This window comes from Chaetura pelagica, unplaced genomic scaffold (genome assembly GCF_000747805.2).
Source record: "Chaetura pelagica isolate M959 unplaced genomic scaffold, ChaPel_1.0 scaffold69, whole genome shotgun sequence".
NCBI lineage: Eukaryota > Metazoa > Chordata > Aves > Apodiformes > Apodidae > Chaetura > Chaetura pelagica.
In genome coordinates, this window is record NW_009970724.1 from 8515716 (window position 1) to 8537132 (window position 21417).

General features: G+C 35.9%; 1 protein-coding gene across 1 annotated transcript in view; it reads right to left on the reverse strand.

Moving 5' to 3' along the window:
• Positions 1-5737: 5737 nt before the first annotated feature.
• Positions 5738-21417, reverse strand: part of EVI5 (ecotropic viral integration site 5) — a 70062-nt gene continuing 54382 nt past the window's right edge. The window contains exon 20 of the mRNA XM_010006625.1: positions 5738-6043. Coding sequence (XP_010004927.1) covers positions 5738-6043 — 306 coding nt within the window. The remainder of the gene's footprint in view (positions 6044-21417) is intronic.

The window sequence follows — 21417 nt, forward strand, 5'->3', positions numbered from 1 at the left end:
CGGGCCTGGGCCCGGCGGCGGCGGAACTTCGCTTCTAGCCCTTTTTATCTGGAATTCGCCCGTCACGCGTTTTGTCTCGGAACCCGGAAATACCGCTGTGTTGCTGCCTCAGTGAAGGAAAAGTGCAGCAGGTGCTGCAGTGCACAGGTAGGGCCTGGGGGCCATTCCCACTCCTTAGCCTCCGACAGCCATTGTCCCAAAGCTCCGTCCATCCCCAGAGGAGCTTGGTATCTGTAGTAACAGCACACTGAACAGAGCTGAGGGCAGGAAACTCTTATTCTTGGTGTACGGTGTGACCCGTGTGCTGCAGTTCAAGTAACCTGTAGGATGCTCTGGAGTATGCAGGTGTCACTGTGTGACACGGCAGGAGCTGGGTGCCAGTACCAAGCATTCTGTATCCCATTGTGCAAAAGCCAAAAGCCAACGGTCCTGGGCTGGTGGAGGGATGTAATTCATGTGAAGTGTAGGCGATGGGGTCTCGGGATGGGATTTAGCAGAGCTGCTCTAATGGTCCCCCAAAGGGAGTGTGGTATTCAGGGTTAAACATCACAGCTTGTTAAGATGCAGTTGAATGCAATGGTCAGTATATAATCATTACCCCATAGTGACAAAAGGGGAAGAAATACATAAAATGAGAGGTTTAAACTAGGGTGGGTTGATGTTGTAGTTGTGCTTAAGACTGAAGAGCTACTCAATATAATTTCTTGCACTGTTCACAGCTGCTGCCTGATGTCACCATTAGAGCTACAAAGACATCAGATAAGGCACCAAAGGTGACGGGTCGCAGATGAGAACTTCATATTCAGAAGTGATGAGACACTCTGGACACAGGACAAAGGATTTGAAGAACAGGATTTGACAGGTTAGCTGCTTGGTACTTTGGGAAGGAGAAGAAATTTGTGTGTGGAAGTCAGGACTGGGAGAAGATAGCAAAGAGGGTGATTCTGCAGGGAACTAGCAAAATACACACTTTAAAGTGTTAAAACCTGAGATCACAGTTGTCCAGAACACACTCAGAATGAGTGAGAAGCTGCAAGGACTTGTAGCACTGTGCATTCTGTTGGGAAGAGCACCTTTCTTTTTTTATAACTTTTTTGTAAAGACTTATTTTTAACATACCTTGTTTTGTTGTTGGTTTTGATTGTTTGTTTTTTTTTTTAATTTATTTTTTTATTTTTCCCCCACAGCATCTTGTCACTAGCTTATTTACATTTCTTCTTGTTGCATAAACTTGTTGTAAATACATGAGCCATTAATAAGTGATTTTTATAGCAATTTTTATGATTCCTGAGGAAACCAAAGTAACTTCTGTTGCTCTCAAAGCAGACTGAAAAGTAGTGAGCACTGTGAGCACAAACTGGACAGGGAAAGTGACAGCAGGCTGTGGTGGTGAAGGCTGGGATGAAAAGAGGGATTTCAGTTTTAGGAGGGACTGAACCAAGAACGTACCTCCATGATGAGTAGAAAAAAGTTGGTTCAGTGGATTATGGAATGTACATTATGCAAAATGGTCTCACGAATTTTAATTCTCATAGCAGATGCTAGAAATTTCAGTCACTTATACAACAGTATACAATTCTGAGAGTATGCTATATTGTTGTTGTGGTTTTTTCATTATTGTGAAATGAGGTTTTAGTTCTGGGAAGGGAGGGAGTTAAGCTGTTGTATCTTGGATCTAGTGGTTGTATCTTAGTGAATCAGTGTCCATGTTTGCATAGCCATGCATATATTAGCATGTTTTCTCCACTGAGCTAAAACTTCATGCTGTATAGTGGTTATGTAGAAAGTCAAATTACTATGTGCTTTTCATTTCATGATTGAGAATCTCTGGTTCTGTGGCCTACTGCATAAGTGTATTTCACTGGTTTTTCTTACATCTTGAGCTACTTTGGTGCAATTATACTGATAAAAGTGTTTCACAGAACAAAAATTAATTAAATCCAGAAATATGTTAGTTGATACACTGCTTTCCTCTTCCCTCTCAATACAAAGTCAGAATCTAGTGCATAATTAAACATAGCAGTCGTTTCCACTTAGACTGTACTAACTTCTATTTTATAGGTTGTTTTTTTAGTTTAGTCCCCAGGACCAACCTAATGGCTTTCCTGGGGACTTTACATTATTTTCTACCTTCCCCCAGAACAATAACATTTTTTTTTAGTCTTTACAGGGAATTAGCAGCATATCCAGTCTAAAATGTGGCTATTTTTATACTAACATATATTTAGGTCATTCTTGCTTCAATATGTTGTATAAGCATCACATTTTACTAAACTGCTAGCATAGACTCTGATGTAGAACAGTGATTACATTAAAAACACAATTCCTTGTGTTGCAGTTCCATAAAAGAACTGAGTACTAAGTTCAATAGTACAAGATTTACAAAGTTTTGTAAAATTTATGCAAACCACTATATGGATACTTACTTTAATCACTTTCATAGCAATTTATTTTAATTAATATAGCAAATTGTGCATACAGTTGATTGAATTTAGTGGAAAATACTTTGTGGATATGTAAATGGGACCTACATTGTCAAAAAACATAACCAAAATGAGCAAGTAGTTGTTGAGCCATGAACGTAATACATAATTCTTAGCTTTACAGATGTAATTAATACTAACTAATCATGTTTCCAATTGTACACAAATGTTACAGACTTCTAATGTGAAGTAAAATGACTGAGATAAAAAGAGATTAAGTAATAAATGCTATTAGGTCCTAAAACATTTACTCCATTAGCCTAGAGAAATAAGAATATGCAAATATTGAGACTTCTCTAGCTAGTGAAGACATTTGATTATCAGGTTGAGAAAGCAGAACTATTTTCACTACCAAAGATAAAATGTAATTTACATGGCAACTTTAGATAGCAGGGCACCCCCTTCTCTATTCCATCTGTTTTCTCAGCTGCAGCACTCACATATTAAAGAATCTTGAATTTTCGTATTTATGTGCTTTCTCTACTGTATGCTTTTAACATTCACGTTGAGCTTTTATAGCCTGCATGTAAGAGCAAATCTAAGAGAATGGCAATGTTTTTTAGAAGATCATGCTAGCAAGGTCATGGTGTGTAGCATAATTTGGGGGGTTGGAACTTGATGATCTTTAAGGTCCCTTCCAACCTTAACAATTCTGTTATAATTAATATGCTTTATTGACACTTCAGTAAATGTCATCAATGCTGCTGCTGATTTGTCATTATTCTGGTGCATATTCAAGTTACACCCAGGCAAAGAGATTGGTCTAATTTTTTGGCAGAATAGTTGTGGAAAAAACAAGATGATTCTGAACAGCTTCTCTTGGGTTGTCTTCCTGCAATATTCTGTAACTAAGTCTTCTGAAATTGCAGCATGTCCAGTACTTCACATTCATCACTAGAAGAGACGCAGTTGGTTGCATAAGGAATGTCACTTTTCCCTTGATATTTTTATTTATGCTGTTATTCAGTGTCACTGTTTATTCTATTAGTATACTTTAAACCCACAAAAGCTCAGGAAATAACCCTTGCCAACTAATCTCATTTGCTATCACTTGCACAGTAAGGCAGTTATTGCAAAATCATAACACTTCACTGTTCAAACAGACAGGATTTTTATGGCACTCCAACTGAATTTTGCTCCTGCCACTTATTACGGAACATTACCTTTAAGAGAGACTTGCAGCTGGTATTGATGACAGGCAACAAGACATTTGTCACCTATCCTCTTGGGCAACAACTACCCAGGTGCAAACATAAGTTACCAGATGCTTATTAGATGGAAAAAAGGCAACTAATACTTGTTAGTGAACAAAAGTGCTTTTGATTTGGTTTTGCATACACAAAATTTTCAACTCTTATCAGAATCAAACTCAGCTAACCTGCCTCAGACATGGCAATTTCCACAGGCTATAACTGGGAACTATGTATTAAGTGGTAGGATGTGAGGAAATTTTGCAGAAATACTGAAACAAGTTAGGAGTTGCAGAAATTGGTAACTTGGAATTTCTCACCCCCCTGTTTTAAGATTGAAATTAGATTGTACCTGAGCAGATGATACTGTTGAGAGGCTCAGAATGCATTTTCCATGCAGCCTTCCCTGTCATTCTTTGAACATTTATTCCCTCAGTTATGCTGTTTCTTTCTGAACACACACTCAGAATACAAGTAAAGATGCCCAGCAGGGCTAACAGATGCATTCAGCAGTATGCTTCCACACTTTTGCAATTTTAAACAACTACACTGCTTCTTGTGGGTAGAAAGGCAGTTAACATATGTGCTGACTATCAGTACCAACTTACGCATGGCTTTTTATTTATTAATACAACAGTTGCAAACATTGCTAGAAAATAAAGTGTTAAGGATGGTTTAATTTCATAGGATGGCAATAATAGCTGCCATTAAGAATATTCTTGAGTAGAATGTGTCTGAGAGGGTGAGTGTTCATATGACAATAGTTTAATATTTTGTTCTGCTCAAGGAGCTAGGGACATTTTACTGGATCTCAATTTTCAGCACAGAGTGAAAGCAGAATGCTCAGCTCAACTCTTACTGCTTTGGTGATTCACAGCTATTTTGTAGTTGGATCAGTAGCTTATTTCAGAGGTAGCTCTCCAGCATAAAACTAAGATGACTAAATTTGCATATTTGTACTGCACTGACCATGCCTTCATTAGTTCTAACTATAAGACATGAATAATTCTTCACCTTATTTGAACTACCAATCAAATCTAGACCCAGCAAATAACCAAGGGCGGTAGCTTAGAAGTGACTAAACAGTAAATGCTGCAACCTTGTTAAATCATGAAAAATTTATTTTCATTACATATATATGAAGGTAAAAGATTTCAATCAATAGTGTTTTGAACAAGCATTTAGAACATGAACCTGTTAGTATAGCTAGGCTGAAACTTGATGTAAAGTTAGTGTTTTACCTTTATTTAGTAATTAATTTTTAGTGTATATATACAGAATTAATTTTACCATTAGAATACCAGAGACAGTAATATTGCAACATTTACATTCCTCATATAAAATGGTATAATGTACATTTTCAGCTTGGTGTAGATATATAAATATATACAAAATAAACATTATTGTAATTAATATATTCAGACCAGGTATTACTTAACAACATCAAAAGCAGATGCACATAGATTTAAGTGAAAATGGTGAAAAACACCTTTATGACATTAGTGACCATTAGCTGCATATATGTAGTAGTACAGATAAAGGCTCCTCTTTCAAGCCTTCTGTGGGTATCCAATAACTTTAGTAAAAAAAAATAATAATTGAGATGCATAAGATAGTTTTATATATTTATATGTCATGATCAGATGGTTTACTAGCATCCATCTTGATCACAAATGGGTAACAATGTAAAACATACACATTTGTTCAGAGCATAAAATATTGCACAAGAGCAATTTCTTTTGAGGAAAATAATTCCTGTGTTCGTGAACAGCAAAAATGGTTCTTAGGCATTACAGAAATTATATATTTGGAGTTTCTAAATGAAGGAACATTCAGTAATACTGTCAAAACTGTCATCCATCAACTTCTTCCCAGCCTGTTTTATGGCAATGGTATGTCATTAGCAAGATTTGGCAAAGAGAGAAGGCAGATAGACAGTACATATTTATCACAGGCCAAACCAGATCCAATAGGTACCTAAACCAACTGCTGTATAGTTTCAGTTATCTGACAATTTCACCCTTAGAGAAATATGAAAGTCTTCAATGCTAGTCACAGTGATAATCACACAGTAGTAGAGTAAGATTCCATTCTTCTCTGCTTGGAAAGCATCTTGTCTGAATTCTCAGTCTGAAGGGCACTTTCCTCAGTATCACTGTCACTGCTATCTATGACTGTGTGATCTAAAGCCATCTGACCAGTCCTTCTGTGTAGATGAAAGGTCACACCACTCTCCTGTATGGAGTTAGTTATAAAATCTTCATCAGAAGAATGAAATGATTCATCATCTCCTGTGAAATGGTTGACAATGTGAATCCCATCAAAAGTGGGTTGGTCTGAGAAGTCTCTCTGGCCTTTTAGACATTTGATCTGTTAGAAAAAGGAAAAGTTAACAGTTAATCAGAGCTGAAAAGTCCAGCAGTAAAAACCCCCACATTTCCAATAAATGTCTCATTAAACATTTGCTGGAATAAATTAAATGCTAGATCTATGAGTCTATGATCTAGAAGCAGCACATTTGATGATTACTGTGAAACTCATCTGCAATCAGAAAAAGTGACTTCTCATTCCTGTCTGGCCAAGCAAAGACCTTGAGAGAATGTCTTCAACAGTACTTGGTATTTTCCAAAATTCTCCTTCCACCCCCAGAGTATTTCAGTTTTAAGACTTAATAATCAAGGTTCCTATAATCACTTATGACAGATTCCTCCAAGCTTTTTCCTGTGTCTTTAGTATCCCCCCACAAGGATGGTTGATAGTTTTCTAGAGTTTTCTAGAGTGGCCTATTTGTTTTGACAACACTTTTGGCTTTCACATCTTTCTTTTACAGCTCCATTCTTTCCCTTATCACTTAACTTCTCATTGGAGAAAAGCTCTCCTACAATCCCAAAGAGCAAGGTCCCAAGTGAATATTGTCAGTTTCATGCAGTCATAGAAAAAAAAAAACCACCAGAACATGCTTGGTTCTGTCTACACTGCAAGACTGAGCATCTTTTCATTATCTAGTTCAGACCCAATGATGTTTCAGATCAAGAAGCATGTTTGTATGGCAGAAAGAGCCTGTAGTTCCAATTTTAAGAAAACATCAAACAAGACAAAAATTGTCAGGCCATGGACAGATTTTAATTAAAAATGCACTGAAAAATGCACCGTAGAGTGATAAACTATTACAACCATGCATTCAAGTTATTCAGAAGTAAAACCTAAAGGTCTGAAGTCTGGCAAGTCCCCCATTAATTTAGCGAAAATAACTGCAACTGTTGAAAGACATTCCAGACTTTTTTTAGAATTTCACTTTTGCTAGCTGTTAGTAGCAACTACCTCAGGGTCAGTTTGACAGTCCAAGTATTAAGATAAAAACCCTAAGGATGAAGAACAACATTAAAAATGCATTACAGAAACTTCCTAATGTCACTCTGGAAGCTTAAAAAGGAAGATGCACCAAGTGTTATTTTATAAGTGACTTCTCACAGTAGCAGAGACCTGGAAAATACAAAGAAGAAAAAAGCCTGAAAAACTTATTTACACAGAAATCTGAAGGAATGTTCACTTTGATAAAGTGCATGTAGGTCCTTGCTATTAACACCAATAGAAAATTTTACCTGTCCACTTGGGGAAGAAGGAATCCCTGTACTTACTATAGGCTTGTGCAAAAGATGAGAACAAAAAAGGCGTTGAAAAAAGATCACAAGTCAATCCATGCTAGATGCCATCAAATCAAATGTTCAGAGCATGTAAAAGCTCCAGCTTTTAATGTATATCAAAATATCCTTGACAGGAATATGGGTACATCCTGTAGATCTAAACCTTGGTTGTAACTACACATATTAATGTTAGTTTTTTGCATTTTCTTCAGACACAGACTGCAGTTCTTTCATGAGGAAAATGCTTGTGTAAAGGCAAGCAAAACAAAAAGTTCCACACTTGCACAGCATAATTCATGATGTAAGTGAAATTGGCTTATGCCAAATACTAGGTAATGGAAAGTAACATGTATCTAGAATAAAATTTTTTTACTAACTTATATACCTAGACACAGAAAGCCTCATAGAGAGATTGTGTTATTTAAAAATACTACCCCTAAAGATACCCTGCAATACAATCAGATTAGCTGCTGCATGAAGTTTCCAAAACACCTATCAATTTTAGTCACTAAGAAAATAAAACACAGAAAAACAAAACCCAACAATTTCTCTCCACCCTCACCACAGAAAAAAGCTCCACTGTACAAGTGACTACAAATTTCATATTCAAGAAATTAACTATGCAGACTTAAAAGCATATAAGTCATAGGTTCACCTGAAATTATAAAGCTGATACTCAAGGTTAGTTGTTTTGAACATTCAGAAAGCCAAGCCAATGACATCGACTGTTTTCCTGAAGACTTCAACACACAATACCTTTAGATAAAGTATTAAGGTAACAACAAAATCATGGCTTCACGGTCTTAGGCTTTAGTCTTTACTAACACCAAGTGAGAGCCTGGAAAATGCTGTTGGTGAAAAAACCATGAATAGGCACAGCCTCTGCCAATTCCCGAAGTTAGTCTGGGAAAACAGCATGTTATCTTTTGTTATTCTAATAAAAGGATGAACAATCTTGTGACCTTCTAGAAACACTTATTTTGACCTGCAGCTGTACACTTGCCTGCCCTTTACTCCTCACATTCAGGGGGAACAGAAGCTTCTAGGAAGAAACATGAGCATACTGTAGAGAATATATGCAACAAGTCTATGCATGGTCATACAGTTCCAGAACAGATTCTTACTTGGCACTGGTCAGATTGCATCTGTCCTATTCTGCACTTGCTAACTCACTCCTTCCTCATTACAAAATACCAAAAAGTAGGTTCAGTGGAGAAGCACCAAGACAGTTATGGGGCAGGACCTTATATCTTAAGACAACAGTGAACTAGCTCTTTACTGAAATGCATGGTGGGAGAAGAGACAGTGACCATAACACAGAACACAAGGTTGTGTTTGAATAGGAGGGGAAAATAACTGTTGCAAAGCAAGTTAAGAATTAGAATAGATTGTTAAAGAGACTGGAGGCTGTATGTCCTTAGTGGGTTTCAACATACAATTGACGAAGCCCTAAGCAACTTGCTTTGAATTCAGTGTTGATCCTGTTTTGAGCAGACAGTTGGACCTACATGCCTCCCAGGGTCCCTTCCAACCTGAGAGAGATTACAGTTCAGTGATGTGTGAAAAGCATGGGCAGTGGGATGCATATACTGTTCTTCTGGCAGCCATTTTGAGTTTGAGAAATTGAAATACTTTCTACTTGCCAAAATTACTGAACTTGTTAAAAATATTTATGCTGTAATTAAATGCCTTTACATTAAATGTAAACCATGTATCACCATGTGAATAACCAGTTTTTGCAATCCATTGCCTTCACATTCCCAAGCCCTCACTCACTTGTCCAGAAACTGTTGTGGGAGATAAAAGCACATCTTCCTAGCTCTTTCAGCATTCATTTATAGACCAGTTGTCCATGACTGATTTTTTTTATTTTGCTGTCTACCTCCACAGCTTTCTCTAGCACTAAGTTTCAGAAATCCATTTAATTGTTTTAAACTAATTCCTCCTTTTTTCAGGAATTGCCCTCAAATTCTAGTAATGCAGGAACCAGTGTTGAGAAGCAGTTCTTCAGTCATTATACTGAAACTTACATCATAATGCCTCCCCCAGACTTCTCTCAAACAGATGAGTCCCAAGCTTTGTCAGCCTCCCACAGACAGGCAGTACTCAAGATCACTGATAATTTTAGTTGCCCTTTAACTTCCCTACAGACCTTCTTTAAACTCTCTACATTCATCTAGAGGTGTAGAGAACAGCCGTGCACCAAAGTTTTGTAGTGGCAATATAAAAACCTTTATTTTGTTTTTAATGTACTCCCATTGATGCCTAACTTTGCACACACTGAGCCCCAATAATGTCAGAGAACTCTAGGCAACAACTCAAAAATATCTTTCCTGATTTTTAACTACTAATTCTGTGTTTGCCATTGTGTAGGTATGGCTTAGATTTTGCAATCAATTAATTACCTTATTCACATTGAAGATCATATGTCACTTTTTAAAGACAGATTCCTTGAGATTCTTGCCATCAGAGTTTTATTTGAACACAGAGAAAGATTAAAGTAGGAAGTAAAGTATTATACCAAAATCTTGTAGTTTGTGTAGCCAAGTGTATAAAGAGAATGGGAATTCCAACTAAGGACTTGTGGAGAGGGTTGAAGCATGTGCTCCTGACCCAAACACCACCACCTGCAAACTCTAGTTATAACTCTGTCCTTATCATTCCACCTGAAGGAAAAAGAACAGCCCTTTTTCTTGCAGAGTACGGACCTCAGGATCTGTCACTTTTATTCTCTTTTGTACAAAGAGCCATTATTGGTTAAAGCCTTTCAGTTTAGAGCGTGGCCCTCCATGTGAAGGGAACTAGACTCTTTTACCCTGACAAGTGACATTCAAATGAACCTCATCTGTTTCTTACCGCTTTAGTTTTGCAAGAATCTCAAATCTCATCACATCTGTAAAAAAAGAGGTCTGACAAACCCACATTTTGCTTTTAATTCTCAAATCCAGGTCATATTGTCTAGATGACTACAGCTTCAACCCAGTTTTCACTACAGCTTATTAATTTAGTCTCTAGGACGTTTCAAAGGGTTAATAACATTATAAGACCAAAATGTATGTTGTCATCCCTTCAAAAGCCAGCTGAATCAAAACCAGAATCTTAATGTTTGCATTTATATACTTTCTTGTGCCTAAAGAATTTAAAGACAAAGTGAATGTTCTATAGGTCAACACATGAAAATACTTTAATTGTACATACTCTTTAACAGGTAACAGTGTACTTTCACAAATTCAGAAGAGCTGAAAAAAATCTAACAATCAGATCGTTGAACCTCAGAATAAACTTTCTTACCTGATGCTGACTGCCTCATCAAGCCAGGCATGAAGGAGAGACAGTAAAGAGAAATGTAGAAGTTTTAGTACAATTCAAATGTTCTTCCATGGTAAATCACAGAATCACAGAATCACAGAATACTTGGAAGGGTGCTAGTCAGTTGCAAACAAGTTGTGTTTCTAAGCCCCTTTGTTTTTTAAGTGGACATCATACATCGAATTTTCAAGTGGGACTTTGTGAAAGAGAGTTCTACTTAAACTCTGTGAGGCATTTTGTGTTTTAACCTGTGAGGTTTGTGGGTTTTTTTAAAGCTAGGAATTCAGTGGTGGAAACAAGTAAAACTAGAATGTTAGTTTCTTCTCCCTTTAAAAGGCTTCAGTGACTAATCCTTGGAATCTACTCAATTCTGAAGTAAAGAAGAATTTTAACAAAGCTGGCCAATAAATATTCATTCAATCTACTCACAGTAGGTAAACAAGCAATACACAAGTGAGATAAAAATATGATAAAAATAAGTCCAGTGTCTTGGGTGAATGAAATTGTTTTCACCAGAAGGCAGTGTTTTTGTTTAAAGAATAAAGATACTGAATTCTCAGTGCTTTTACTTATAGCAAGAGGAATCTAAAAAAATAAGAGTTCCCTCTTTGTCTCCATCTTAATAACATTAGGAATTCTTAGTAAGATTTTCTGCTTAAAAAACAAACATGATTCAAAGGAAAACTACAAAGTTGCTGAAAGTAGGATTTAACGTGTTTAGCTGAAGAGAAAAAGTTATAAGCATTCTCAAATACCTGATCTATGATTCAGAAAAACACTGTCAACTTGGCAAGATGAAAAGAGATTCAGAAGTCAAAATCTAATCACAAGCCAATAAAGAACATCCATTATGACCTATTAAGTTATAAATAAAGGCAAGTAATTTGTGTTCTTAAAAAATCCTGACATGAATGGTCCACAGTATCTAATGGGATCCCTTACCATATGTAACAGTTGACTGCTACTTACTACTGACCCTCTCCAGTTGTGACAAGATGGTTCTCCTTTAAGACATACACTAATACACTATACTTCTTTAAAAAAAGTTCCCAGTAACTTCTTTTGGAAAAATGCGTATCTCAGAAAATGAAGTGGTGACAGCATCTCAGACTGAATTAATGGAAAATAAGTTATTTGGCAGACAAATATCAATCCAGACAAATATTATGTCTAGTAGGTACTACAATGCAGAAGCATTTCTGCACATGCATACACAAAAGGAATGAACAACACTAAGGTTGCAAGCTTGTGAGTTTAAAGACATTCTTCATTTTCATGCTACCTTCTCACTTCCATGAACACAAGCAAGTCCTTAGGTATCTTAAGCTCTCTGAAGCCTTTTAAAATACACAGTTTACTTCCATGGTGAGCTGCATTCATACTGAAACCATCACAACATAAGCACTGCACAAACAGAGACATCATTAGCTAAAAAAATAGTTGCAGAAACTAATATTAGCGACCATCTTTTAAAACAATTCTTAGCAAGTTTAATGGCTGTACAGCTACAATGCAAATGGGGTTTCTAAAGTTCTCTAAAAGAATCAGCTTCCTTATATGAAAAGGCCTGCTAGGCATGCATTGTGACAGAATTATTTCAGAGCATTTTAATGAAATCCATTGCTTATTGAGCTTTGAAAAATCTGAGATCTTTTTAAAAAGAACTTAAGTGTGGCTTAACATATCCTGCAATAAAGAAAAAAATTAATGCAAAACCAAACTGACTTTAAAGACATTTGTAATTTTCCTCAAGCATGAAACAATTTTTACCCAAACACATGGATCATATGCAAAAGGCAGAGGATGGTCTTTTGAGAGCTTCCTAACAACCTGTATAGACCTCAGGATTATGTGTAAAATAAGTCACCAACACATTGCATATAATACAACAACATTCTTTGTTTAGAAACAGTGACACATTCTCTAACAAATTTAAAAATAAAATTGAAAAATATATGTTACATTAGAAATGTGTTATCTTTATAACTGTTTTAGGACAAAGCTCAAAGTTGTGGCTTTTATTTCAGTGTCAGCGCATTTCCTGTTTCATTTTAGTTAATATTAAGGTTGTTTTCTAAAGCCATAGGTGTGAATGCAGCCATGATTATGATTATTAACTTGTATCTAACAGCCATGAAAGGGTCATGCTTGGAAATTATTGAAGATTCAAGAAGCCCAAACCAACCAGACTGAACAGAAGCTGGATTGAGCCTGCTTATTCCTATTACCTTATCACTGTTGTCTCTCCTAAGGAAGAAGCTCTAATAATACAGACTCAGTATTTGAAAGAGAATAGCTGAGAGGGGATGAATGAGCTTATCTTCCCTGAAATTCATATGAAAATCTGCAGAGATAGCTATTGCCATCTCTTACCAAATCCATTTTCATTTCTCCTATGGAATGTACTTCTTCAGATTTAAAAGCTGAATTAGAATACATTATGTAGATCTCAAAAGATAAGCAAGGAATATGTTAAAAAAAAAGTGTGCAGGAGCAGAAATCACAATGAACCATCTTTTCCTTTCATTGTGAGGCAGACATGGAAGAGATCTCCAACAAAGATACCCTTACTAGAGAAATTCAGGAAATAGGTTACATCTTCATTTATTGCTTTCACACAGTTGTCCTTATTGTTTCCATTTTAATTTAAAATGTTAAGATCAAAACTCTTCCAGAACAACTTCAAGTCTTCTCAGATTTCCTAAAGATGTGCTGCTTCAGCTCAAGATCTAATTTAGAAATTGATGCAATAGACAGTTATATTCTCAGATAGGAAGCATTACTATGCCGTTCTCTTTACTGCTTCTTTTCCCAAGATTTCATTTTGTGTCAAAATTGAAAATAATCCTAGCAAATTAGCTGGATTTTGTTGAAATCAAGTTGTTCAATGCATTTTAATGCATTGCTGAAGAGTCATGGAAATAAGGAAGAAAGCAAACACATTAAAAAAGCATTTCAAAACTCTGGAAAAGTTTCAGGAAAGCTTTACTACAATATTAGCATGGGAAAAAAAAATAAATTCTTTTCCCTTGTAGTCCACCTAAAGTACAAACATGAAAGTTAGCCTGAAGTGTGGGTGGGTTTGACATAAATTTGGGGTTTAGCAAATTGGAATCACTTTTACATGCCTTCATGATTTGTCTTTGTTTTTGCCTTCCCCCCGTCCCCAAAAGTGATGTTTGTAAGGCAGTACTCAGGAGTCTAACCCGAGTCTAATTTAACAAATTAGACTAGTTCAGCAAAATAAAGCAAACTGAAATTGCTATTTAAAAAAACCTAAAAAATCCAGTGTATTAGGTACCATGACTTAAGAAAACAGGAAATGTCTTGATCATGCTTACAAATAACATGCAGTGAGAGCATTTCAAAATCTGCAAAATTGCTTCCTTTGCTTAGTTAATAAATCACAATTAAACATTTAATTTAAGATGGAGGCTTTTTAAAAAAATACATAGTTGTGTCTTTTATATCTTTTAAATGTGGAAAACAATTTCCTCATCTAAAAATTTTCACCCAGAAGTTTCAGTCAGATAAACAAAATGGCAGTTTTTAGGGAGTCTAGCAATGACCTTTGAAATGAAGCTGTTAGCCAGTCCCTGTAGGATATCCCTGTGGGAAGAGAAAAGCTGCACTCCAGTGTACTCAAGACAGTGCAGGCTCAACCTTAGCACATTTGACAGCTTATTTGGGACTTAGTTTAGCATGACTGAAACAGGAAACTTGCACAAACAACAAACCCTGATAAGAGTTAATGATTCTATAATAGCACAAGTTTAGTGGTTTCTATAACATAGTATTTTTAAAGAATATAAACTATAAAATATTTCCCTAAAGAAAACTAACTCCTCTGTGTATGGAGGAGTTCTGAGCTGTATTTGCTTCCTGCTAGCATTACCTCATCTGCCTTATAATCATCATACCTAGATAAAAATCAGCTGACAAAAATTCTTAGAAGACTTGGTGGAGTATTTAGCTCCTTATTTTGAAGTATAATAAAATGCATCTTTGAGGAAAAATTCATTAGATTTGTTAGGATTTTTAGAACAAGCAGAAAGCAGCAGATAGAGAAAATTCTGTATTACTTTCAGTATGGTAGAAACATTAAAAGAAGTCTGATTTGCATAACTTAATGGTAGGAAGACTGCATCTGTCGATACTCAGTTGTCTGCAGGGTCTCTTACGTGTCTGAACTTCTTGATCAACTGTATGTCAAAACAGTACAACTGTTTCTTGAATTCACAGATTGAATTCAATCTAATATAGTTGCAGTATGGTCTATCCACTTGTTACAGCAATTGCAACAAAACACCTTGAAACTAGCAGCAGAAGCCGACCAAGTCAGAGCAAGTATTAAACTTGGTAAGCCTACGAGGGGCCCAAACCACAACAGCAGTGAAAGACAGTATTATACACCTAAACAGACCTAGGCTGCTTTTTTTGTTATACCAGTATGGCTGCTATTCTTAAAAGATAGAAACCCAAAGGGTCTCCAGAGTGAGATTTTGGTTTTGTTTTCTTTTGGTGGGTTTTTTGTTTTGTGTGGGGTTTTTTTGTGTGTGTGTGTTTTGTTGTTGTTGTTTTTTTTTGTCAGCTATAGTGGGATTAAAAGCAACGGTCATGAGGTATTATAACACTACATGAATCTGCCCCATTTATCACTAACTTTCCAAATCCAAGCTCATGTATGTGATTAACTACTAAATTATCCTATTTAAGGAAATAATTATATTTGGTTTTGGAACTCTTAACTTTAAAAGGGGTAACCTAAAGTAACAAAGTAACAGACTGGTATACAACCTGAAATACTTCTCAAATGAACTTTGCTGACCATATCATTCGACAGAGTTCAAACCATTGCAGTGTGTCGTAAGTGAAAAGCAGAAGAGCAGCAAGAAATTTCCAAGACTGAGTCATTTCAGACTTCTGGGTTTTTTAATAGCATTTAAAATATTTAGACTCTGTTTTATATTGCCAGCTTTTCTAAGTAATATTCAGTCTCACAATAATACAAAATGCTTTACAAAATCCCTACAGATGTCAGAAAGTCTAAATAAAATCTATGAAATAGTTTTAATGCATTAAAAGTAAACTTCTCTCCAGTTGTCCATTTTCTTTCATATTGCTCTGAATATACTCTCACATATCCTGACTTAAGTTTTTAGAAATAGTGTTCTTGCAACATTATCTTTTAAGGAGCACTTGAGCCAAAAGGAAATACGATGTTAAATGCATGTTGTATATCAGTTTTACCATAGACGGGTCTGCTGTATTGTAAACGTGACAAAGATTAAAACTAGCAACAAGTGTTCAGACCAGAAGGTTTCCAGTGAATCAGAACAGGAAACCAATAAAGCGATCAATGGGAGGTCATGACTTTTTGATCACTGCACTATATGGTTAATGAATCTGGTTTTGATCTAGTGCTGTATAGTCAAATTAAACTTTGAAGTTCTGTATCAAATATGCAATTGAAATAGCAACAGAGCTAAGGAAGTACCCTACTCTGAAACAGTTCTCAAAAGAAATCAGTCTTTGGTAACTTTAAGTCAGATTTTATCTATTGAGGGAAATTTTCTAAGATTTGACAATGTTGTTGTAGTGAGATTGTATGCATTTCCAAAAACGTTCTAAGCTGACTTGACCCTAGGAAGTTTCTATAAATAGCTAGGTAGTAGGTGGAAGGAAATTTCCCAGAAACTCTTCCTAAAAGAAGTTCTAATGAAAGTGTTTATTTGGAGAGAGGACACGGCAACAAAAATATTTTATAACAGCAGCATGATCACACTGAGTGTGCTGCAAGTATTATATCCAATGAACAACCTAAATATAAATTTTTCTTCTCCCTAGAGCATACATCTATAAATACAAAAGTTTCTGAAACCTCGCACATTGACTAGAACGTACTGGCTGATACAGAGACTGAAAATTACCCATTATAGGCAACAGTTACAGGAAATGATAATTTCACACTTTTACTCCATCCTTTTAAAGCAGGAGTTAAACTCAGCATTTTAAAATAGACTAAGTAACATTTATTTCTGCCTCTGATTGCAGAAATTACTTCTGTCTGTGCTGGTTGCCATTCTGAGAATGACAACATAATTTTAGGAGAGGTTTCCACCACATTTCCACTGTTTGCCCCACTTATATTCAGATACATTTCTACAGCCATATTACAAGCTAATATATAGCATTCCTCTTCTGAGCTTGTTCCTCGCATAGATTGTTGCTAACACAAAATTTTGCAAGAAACAACTATACACAGTTTAAAATCAGTAGAATCTCAATCCCTCCACTCTTCAATCCCCACAACTTGATTTATAGACAAAAACATAGGATATACCCTGACATACCTCTGGTAAGTACAGCAGATAGGCCACACAGTTGAGCACTCAGAATAACATCATTTCCATGATAATTAAAAATGTTATAATCAGTTTACTTTCTTTGGCAATCCAGACAAACTCTGAACAGGGGCTTAGTATAGTTAAGTATAGCTAGCTGTTTTAATCTCTAGTGCTGCAATCAAGAACTAGTCTATTGCTCAGCAAGACAGTAGGATACAGTCAGAAAAACAAACAAAAAAAAACAACCAAAAAAAGCAGAAATGTTTGTAAAGAGAACAGTCACCAATCTTTTATTTTATCATTGAATCTAATCTGTCAGTAGCGGCAGTGAAACAGTTAAGATTCATACCTAAAACTGCTGCTCTCATCAAAGTGAACAAAGTCACTTCTCTTGTGTTTGAGGACAGACTATATCACTGTCCTGGTTACACTCCACATTTAGAGCTTTCCTTCACTCTCATGAGAGACAAAAGTATTTTGCTGATGGTGTTGTTACTGGGGGGAAGGGAAAGGAATCAACCTTAATCTGACGCTAAGATGGAGTTTGTGGCCAAAGATTTGTGAAATGGAGTATCATAATTACAGAATCAATCCTACCTTTCTGGGCAAGTGTAACATGTCTGTGCTAATTATACCCATTCAAAATTATTGAAGCAACTGATGTTCATAAAATATTCAGGAATTGCACTGTGCAATAACACTTCTGCCTTAGTTAAGCCAGACAGTTTCTAAGGCAATTTTTTTTTTTAAGGGCAACTAAATTGGAGAAAGTTATTGGAGAATTAAGACTACCAATCTGTTCAATCTGACACTTCTGCAACAATCTTGGTATTATCTAGCCAGTATAACATCTGACTCTCAAGATTAAGCTGAATAAAAGGAATAAAGCAATTCGCTTTTCTCAAGCATACAGTATATATTTAACTATCCTGTGTAGACAAAGCTGCTGCATTAGATTGGGTGTTTGCAAACCACATGACCTCACAAATGCTATCTTATCACATCACAGGTTCCTCAGACTGACCACAACCACTTAAATCAGACTGCCAGCTCAGAGGCTCTGTAACTTTGACACGTACTAGTAAAGCAACTACATTTTTAGCTGTCCAGCAGCCTTGCAAGAACTTTACTTGTGGGGAGGGAAAGATCTGATGGTCTCTTATCCAACTGTGCTTGCAAGATATGGTAAAAGAAAAGAACATGATTTATTGTCCTATAAACTTCCACCACAAGTTGAAATGCTTACTTTGTAAATCTGAGGGCTAACATATTTCCTTTCAGGGACAACATTTCTTATCAAGTAAGAAAACATTTATAGAGCACCACATATTTTGAAGGCATTTGTCTAGAAAAGCTAATTGTTAGAAGATGTTAGTGTGGTTCTAGTTAACATTGAGAAATAAGTGCTTTGCAAGAGTTAATATAAGTACTTTTAGCAAAGATTACAGTTTTAGTGAGAATGATGTAAAAACTGAGTGAAATAAATCCCACAAAGATTAGCTGGTTTTATGAAGGCAAACAAGTAAAATGACAATTGCCAAGAGACAAATATACATCTGCCTGTACTACATGGAAAGTAAATAGTGCACTCCTGCCAGAAGAAAGGGGAGAAAGAAAAGTTGGCAAGAGACTGAGTGGAAAAGCATTATATTTAATTGTATATTTTACAGAGGGAGTAATAGGCCTTTTTGGACTTACTGTTCTCTCCTTAGTTCCGATGAAAGAAATTACCTATTTCTGTTTCTAAAATATCTAAATGTTGATAAATCTGATCTTCTGCTAGCCACCACTCTATAAATATCTTCAGAGGAGAACTTAATAAAAAATCTAGTAGGCTGAAATTTAACTACAATTCACTTTCCCTAGTTAATTCTCCTATCTCCATCATGCAAAGCTATGTTCAACTCAGTCATAGCTTTAAAAGATACTTAAAAGACAAACCCACACATGCATAGACACATCCAAACCAAGTACTCAGACAACAGCAGGCCAAATACAGCAGGATGAAGCTCAAAGTTACTTACTCAGCTTCTGATTGTAGTCTAGTGCTTCAGATACAATCTTTTCATTTAGTAAGCACTGAATTTGGCTAAAGGGAAGCTTACTAACAAAATTAACAGAGGAAAGGAATAATGCTTCCTGCTGGTAACCCACCATCAAGCCCAGCTGCTATTATTGTGAGACAAACCAGAGCTAGGAATGCTGCTTAGAAGCATCCAGCCCATCTTGTGCTACTCCAGTAAGCCACAGAAAAGCAGCATCATTTTGTGTTCATCCATGTCCAATGCAGAAGTCATAATTTAGCTGCTTGTAAAGATACTCCCTCATCTCACAACTTGGACTAAACTCTGCTGGGGACCAGAAACACTCAATGCACCATACTGATTTAAGATTATTAGCTAATAATTAAAAAAACAAACAAAAAAAACACAAAGAGGAAATAATTTGGCAGCTTTTAAACACAACCTGCCTACCATACGAGTTTATGGTATTTAAGATCAACAAACTGTTAACATGGTTTAAACTTTCCTCCTGTGTACCAGAATGCATTACATTTTATTTAGATACTGTATTGTGTGGCCTACACAGGTGGATTTTTTTTTATCCTTCACACTGGTGGCCAGTTTACTTTCCCTTCTCCATTTTAGTTTCAGCAGTGAAAGCCTAGAAAGGTAACCCAAGTTGCAAAATGTATCCCTAATTCAGCCCTATTACTGATTACTCCTTTCATCGTAACTTATGCATTATTTATGCTCAAAGTAATTACTTAAAGTGTTTTGAATTTTATTTATAGAAGCAAAATCTTTTAAAAGCATAGTATTTAATCTCCAAATTTATATCTCTTTTCATTAAGCCAATCTTAAAATGTTAGTTCACCAGGAGCAAGACCAGACCATGAGATAACACCTGTATCAGAATCTTACTGACTGCATTAGGTTCCTAAAACATAATATCAGATCCATGCCTAGATGAACTATATGTATGTGGAAAAAGAGTACTAACCCAGTGGTTACTACTTATTTTAATAGCTATCAAGTTATCAGATCCTGAAAATGGGAAACTTTAAAAATTCCCCCTTTTCTGCATTGTCAATATGTAAGAATTTAACCATCAGAATTTAACTTGAAATTACAATAACTTTTTAAAAGCCTCAAGAAAATATTTTGGCAGAATAATTATGCTCCAGTCATCTGCCATCTTGTTCTTTTCCATCAGCCATGCGGAAATACTGTTAACACAGGTAGTTGCCAGGGAGTTTTCTAACTGTTGGTAGGAACAATGTGCCACAATAACATCAGGATTTTGTTTTTCATTCAAATACCAAGAACACATGCAGAAGACTTGCATATTAGAAAACAATCATTACAGAGGAACAGTTAGGGGAAAATTAGCTCCATATTCTGTCTCTGACATTGGTCACTAGCAGATGCCTGGGAAAAAAACATGATAGGCAGATATGTAGTGGTACTTCCCCAGAATGTTCTTCCCAAATGCCAGCAAGGAGCCAATTTTTCAGTTATAAATCTGCACATCTCCAGGGATATTTCTCCCTCCCTCTACAAACTTAGGTGGTTATTTTTTTCCAATCTGTATTAGCATGAATTCTAGTTTGTAGCAACAATTTTCAATGTAAAGAATTTCATCTTCTAGATTTGCAAATATCATATCTTCTAGTGTATTTTTAACACAACTCCAGTTTCATTTGAAGATTCTAATTCTTGCACTGGAAGAAAAGTGAAAAAAAGCTCCCTGCCCATCTTCTTAATCCTACTTACAGTCTGAATATTTTAATATATACCCCCCCTTCAAAATTCCTTGAAGGAAAAAACCCCAACCATTTCAATTTAATAATCTTATCTAGACACCAGAAGTCAGTGAGTAGAAATCAGCTGAACCTCCTCCTCAGAGTCACAAATTGTGCTGGCTGCTGAAGGTGAGAACAGCTAGAACAGTATGAGAAGCAAAAGGAAGGGCACAAACAAGTCAGTTTAGTTCAAAACTTGCTATTTTGCTTCAGTTTTCTTCCATGATAATTTTGTGTTTATTATGCTTTTAGCATTAATTCAGTCCAGCCTTAGCTCAGTTTTTTGTATCCCCTGGAATGGTAAGAGATATTAAATAGAAACATCTTTGAAAGCTCTCCTCAAATCTAAGACAAAAGTTGCAGATAAGTTACCAGAAACCACATTCTCTCCTCCACTAGTCTCCATGACTGTACAGAGCTTTGAAGCCTTTTATCTAGAAATAATTTCTACCTCAGAATATAGATCAAAAGGTACCAGGATTATAAAGAATATTTAATATGTGAAAAATACCAAATAATTTGTCAAAAAGAGAAAAAAGCATCACTGAGATGTGAGAATTCTTAACTGTTGCAAGATAAAAACTACTGTATCCCCCAAGTATAGGAAACCATTGTTAAAAATGCATTTTAAAGTGTTAT